At 39.6% G+C, this 5,775-nt stretch overlaps 1 protein-coding gene across 1 annotated transcript; it reads right to left on the bottom strand.

Moving 5' to 3' along the window:
- Positions 1-224: 224 nt before the first annotated feature.
- Positions 225-5,548, bottom strand: LOC143816839 (inhibin beta B chain-like). Its single transcript, XM_077297727.1, has 2 exons — positions 4,749-5,548; positions 225-2,323 (listed from the first exon to the last, which is right to left on the bottom strand). Exons 1-2 carry the CDS (start codon positions 5,101-5,103, stop codon positions 1,578-1,580), a joined length of 1,101 nt encoding a protein of 366 aa, XP_077153842.1. The 5' UTR covers positions 5,104-5,548; the 3' UTR covers positions 225-1,577.
- Between the last annotated feature and the right edge of the window lie 227 nt (positions 5,549-5,775).

Here is a 5,775-nt window from a genome sequence, read left to right as displayed (position 1 = left end):
GCAGCTTTCTCCCCTGTCCCCAAGACAACACGTGATCACTTGGCCAAGGTGTAATGGTCACCTTTAGGCACCAATTGGTGCTTATAGACTCCTGAGATGGAAATCCAGAACTTCATGGATGATTTCATAGTCTGTTTCTTATTTTGTACTTGAATTTTTACTGGTTATTCCCATCAAGGTCCCTAATAAAGAATCAATTCAATAGAGAACATGTTTTCTTAGTTTTATGTTTGTTTATTAAACAATGTGAAATAATAAAAATAATTTTAATATACAAATAAAATATAAAATACAAGTTAGTTGTGCTAAAGAATCTATGCAATGCTTGAAAAAATACAGATGAGCACTTAGTAATGACATTCAGTTATTGTAAAGTGACACATGCAACGGTTCTGTGTGATTGGGACATTGGATAAATTGTCCTTGAAGGCTTCATTTTATCTTCTCTATTTTCAGTTTGGCACTAAAATGTAACACAATAAAATCTGGATAGATTCTGATAGTCTCTCTGTTTTCATCTAGAACATTGGGTGCTTAATCTTTGGTAGTGTTCATTACATTGATCATATTGTTATTGGGAAGATACCATATATTCGCTTTATACTCACATTAAAAGCATATCTGGTACATTTCACACAGCTGAGCCTCAAGTATGAAAACATCTCAGGAAAAAAAGTGCTAATCTTAACAATCATTTGTCTAGAGCACTTTAGAGAATGAAATCTTAATTATAAAAACTTGATTCCAGCTCACCTAGTAACTCTATGCTCATCCACCTGGGGCTCAGACACGGGCTTCGCCATGGCCTCACATCAAGGAAAATAGAAAACATTGGAGTCCGGCTCAACAGGCCTGGATTTTCCTTTACTTTTTCTTTTTTCTTTTCTTTTATTTAAAAGTCATGAGTCATGAGTAAGACTGCTTGGTGCAGTCGAAACGCGTTGACTGGGTCATGTCGACCATGTAAATTTTAGTTTTGTATGCGCTATATTTTCTTTTGAAAAAGAAAAAGAAAAGGAAAGTCCAGTCCTGTTAAGCCGGACTCCAATTTTTTCTATTTTCAATATCCAAGAAGTAGCGGAGATTGACATGCTAAGCATACCAAGATGAGGAGACTTAAAGCCGCAATGCTCCTCTGGGAAATATGCTAATTATGCAAATTGTCTCTTCAGGGAGGAAGAGAACTAGAACTCTAGTGCCACCTATTGGTCAATGTAGGATTGCTACCTTCCAATAGGTGGCACTAGAGTTCTAGTTCTCTTTCTATTTTCAATGAAATCTTAACCCTGACAAGTTCTTGCTATGGGCAGGTGTGACTTTGTTGGCTGAGAAAATTTTTATACAGAAATCACAGTGTGATGGTTTCATACAGTCATGGTTGTAATACATTTGGAATGAATATTACACAATGATCCAGTTGTCAAGTATCATGAAGTCACATGTTAATCTTCAAGATTCCATGTGTGTTCCAGAAGATAGTTCACTTCTGCACATTCTGCAGTCTTTTTTTCTGCGAGTAGGTAAAGCCTAAGAGACAAGCCAGCTTCTCTCTGTAATATTTCAGTACGGACGTACCTTTAGCTACAGCCACATGCTTCCACGATCATATCATCAATGTCAGTCTTAACAATGTTGTTATTTCTATCAAAATAAAGCATGGACAGAGGACGTCTTTTTGTGGGAACACAGCAAGAACTCACTGCTGTATGGATATTGTTGGCTTTAATGAGATTGAAGACTGTGGTTTGGAACGAGGCAGCCATGCCAGGTGCACCAGCCATATGCATAGGGCAAAGGCCCATACAATAATTTATTTGATATCCCTCAGGTTTTATAATCCAATCCTGCCACCCAATGTCCTTAAATTCTACATAATAGTCTTTCCGACAGCAAAGGTTGGAGTTCTGATCACATTTGAGACTTCTCTTTGAAGCATGGTGGCTTCGCTCTCGTACCTTCGCTTGTGCTACGAGAAATGGTTGGTAGGAATCATTGGTATTGATGATAGCTGGCATGTTCTCACATCCCTCACAGTCAAGTTCCAGCTTTAAATTTTTATTTCCTTCATCAAAGAACGTCTGCAGCATTTGTTTCAATGAAAATGTTTGCCAACCTGTCCATCTTGGCTCTAGATATTTCTCATGTAATAAAATGCGTGAACTTTCGGAGTGCTGCACCACATACAATTTAATATTGTGATTGGCCAGGTTTGTTCTGTTGGACGTGAAGTAGACCCAGAGATGGGCTTGAAGAACATGTACATTCTGTTCATTGTCTCTAGTAAACTGGAAGGTTAAAGTTGTGCTTGACTTGTTACTGTTTTCTATCGAAAAAAAAAAAGAAATGTTACATTAGTCCATTTTATCTTCTCATATTTACAAACATTATCTAAGTGTGGAAGGTTGATGAATAGTGATGAGCGAGTGTACTTGTTGCTCGTGTTTTCCCTAGAACACTCGGGTGGTCTCTGAGTATTTGTAACTGATCGCAGATTTAGTTTTGTTGACATGGCTGCATGATTTACAGCTGCTAGCCAGCCATAGTACATGTGGGGGTTGCCTGGTTGCTAGGGAATCCCCACATTACTCAGGCTGGCTAGCAGCCGTAAATCATGCAGCTGAGGCAATGAAAACTAAGTCCCAGAGCAGTTACAAATACTCAGAGACCACCCGAGCGTGCTAGGGAAAACCCGAGCAACGAGTATACTTCGCTCATCACTATTGATGAACTCTATTTTAGCTAATTTGTGTACTATGTCTTGGAAATTCAGACATATGACTGATACCAAAGGGATCGTTATTTCAGGATGGTTTTATAAAAATGTATTACATCAGCACTTATAAAGTGAGAGAAATTGGGTTTAGTGGATGAATGTATTAGAATACCCTCAATTTAAGACTTTAATCATTTAAAAGGAACCTGTCACCATCAAAATACAGTCCAATCTGTAGGCTCCATATTATAGATTGGGGGAGCTGAGCGGATTGTTGTATAACTTTGTGATAAATAATGTAGTATAACTTGTGTTTTAACCTTTCAGACCTCCGCTCTTTCTGGGATTTGGGATAAAGTGGGCTGCTCCCTCAGTGACTGACAGCTATCTCTATATGCACGCTTACTAGGAAAGCTGTCAGTCACTGATAGGACTGCACACTGGAGAGAAAATCCCAGAAAGAGCAGAGGTTTAAAAGACTATTTATTATTATGTATTATTATGAATATTATCATATTCCATAGTACTTTACAGACATCATCATCGCTGTCCCCGGAGGGGCCCACAATCTAAATTCCCTATCAGTATGTCTTTGGAATGTGGGAGGAAACCAGATTACATGGAGGAAACCCACACAAACGAGGGGAGAACATGCAGACTCCTTGCAGATGTCCTTGGTGGGATTTGAACCCAGCGCTAACCACTGAGCCAACGTGCTGCACTTTAAACACTAGTTATGCTGATTCTTTTCCCACAAAACTATGTATCAGTACGCTCAGCTCCCCCTGATCAATAACATGATGTCTGCAGATTGGATGGCATTTTCATGGTGACAGGTTCCCTTTAAGTAAAGGTCTAAGGGGCACACAATCTGACAACTGCAATAAAAGAAACAGTTGTTGTTCATGCAGCATATCCTTACTACTAGACTGTCTCAATTTAGCTCATAGCTTCCTCCAGAGGAGGACAACAAGTAGCAGAGAAACCATTTCCAATCTTAGTCTATGTGTGAGTTTATAAAAGAAAAGAAAATTAGTATAAGTGTAAACTCTACCGAATGAAAAGGAAATCCCCTCTTTTCTTGTAAATAAATCCATAGCTGGACACAGTACTGAATGTCGCATCGCTGCTGTTAGTATACGTAAATACACTTCTATGGTTTTCTAATGCTCCTCATAAGGTGAACATGGTGGGCTATGGTTCAGTGCCAAGGCTCACTAAGCTTCCATACAATGTGGAGCTTTACTTATTGCATCTTCCTTATTGTTTGTTTTATTCTGCTCCTGCTCATTAATTATGTATAGTGCAGACCCTACTATGTCCATTAGATGTCACTGCGGTTTGGTCATGAAACAGCCGGCATTTACTAGAACAGTGCCTTCCTATGCTATCAAGATAAAAGTGGCAATTTAATTTGAGCGCAGTATCATGTCCCCCTACATACTGGGATTCACAGTGCACATTCCATAACCTCATCTTCTGCCATAATAGAATAGATGACATTCCGGGCTCTCGGATGTTTTACTACAATTTAAAGCCTTGTGCATAGCATTGATAGAGTAGCACTAAGTAAATAGACCTTCTAGTGCAATCTCCTAGTGCATCCTGACCTGTGCTGCGGTGTTGTGTCTGGGCGTGCGGCATGTCATAGTCTACTGGACTATTTGCTACATCCACCAGCAGCTCAGGCTGACAGGTCATCTTCATGCCACATATGTAATATATTAGACAATGGGGTGACTTTAATATTTAAAACAACTCTCTATATTTAGGTAAATGCATTTTTACTTAATGTCAGATTATTTAACCCTTGTTTGGAATTTAGCCTAGGGCATATTGTATTTTACAGTGTACTTACAACATGTGTTATTGCATTTATATCACCATTTCTATTGCTTTACATCATACTTGTGATCCTTCTGCTCTGACTGTAAGCAGATTATAATTAGCATAAATATTATAAAACGAATAGCTTATACTAACTAAAGTATAGTTACAGAACAATGGAAAAAGTTTTAAATTATTGCATTCTTACCTGATTCAGCAAAGCTGATGATCTCATAGCTTTGTTGCTCTGTCTCATAATTCTCACTGTTGCTGTCCCAGCTTGGAGACCCAAAAAGTCCTTCCATTCTTGGCTTGGTTAAATGCAGTCTGCGCAGAGCATTGGCCACTGCTGCTCTTGGAATTGGGTGTGTGATGTTTGGTCTTTCCTTTAGATGTAGTTTCTGTAGTATCTGTTGCTTAGCCATCTCCATCATGGCATCTTTGTCTAGTACCCCACAGGATGGGCATTCAGTTTTTCTACCGGTCTGGGTGGAGGCTGCCCAAGCGCCTAGTAGAGTAAGCAGATAAAAGCAGATGCTTTCTTTTTGGGTTCTTGATGCCATTTCACAAAAGTTCTTAAAAAGCAGAAAAAAAAGAAAGATGTTGGCTTCTGTAAGTGTCAAGTCTCTTTCACCAACACTTTCTTCAGCTCCTCTGCAGTTGTGGGTCCTGTGCAGTGAGCATCCTCCTTTTATCAGAGACCTGGTCCAGCATTAGCTGTCATGTGGCTATTGAGTCTGGGATTAACTCCAAGACACCCCCTGTCAGATGATAGGTCAGAGATGCAGAATCACAGTTCTAGAGCTCCAGGTGGATCGGGCTGGTTGATCTTGACCAGTCCTAGCCTGACATTCAATGAGTCAGTGAACAGACATTGTAAAGTCTTGTGTATCAAATTATTTTATGCTACTTGCAAATGTGGAGATTTGCTGCTCCGATCCGGTAGAGAACAAAGAGTCATAGACAGGATCTCTTCAATGTGTAGCTATTGTAGCAGAACAGGTAAAGTTAAACACTTTAGAATTCCACTAAGCCTCTCCCTCCTGTTACACTGCCCTATATACAGCTGCTGGTAATTACACTCTCCACCTCCTCCCCTTAGTGCTTCAAGCTCTCATAAAGCTTTTGTCCAGGGTGCTAAATGTTATTTGCCCTTTTGGCACAGATGGTCATTTGGAAAGCACTGCCCTCTCTTATCGCGTATTGATTGCTTCACCTCTCCACTTTTATTTACA

This window comes from Ranitomeya variabilis, chromosome 3 (genome assembly GCF_051348905.1).
Source record: "Ranitomeya variabilis isolate aRanVar5 chromosome 3, aRanVar5.hap1, whole genome shotgun sequence".
NCBI lineage: Eukaryota > Metazoa > Chordata > Amphibia > Anura > Dendrobatidae > Ranitomeya > Ranitomeya variabilis.
This window is presented reverse-complemented; position numbering and strand designations above follow the sequence as displayed.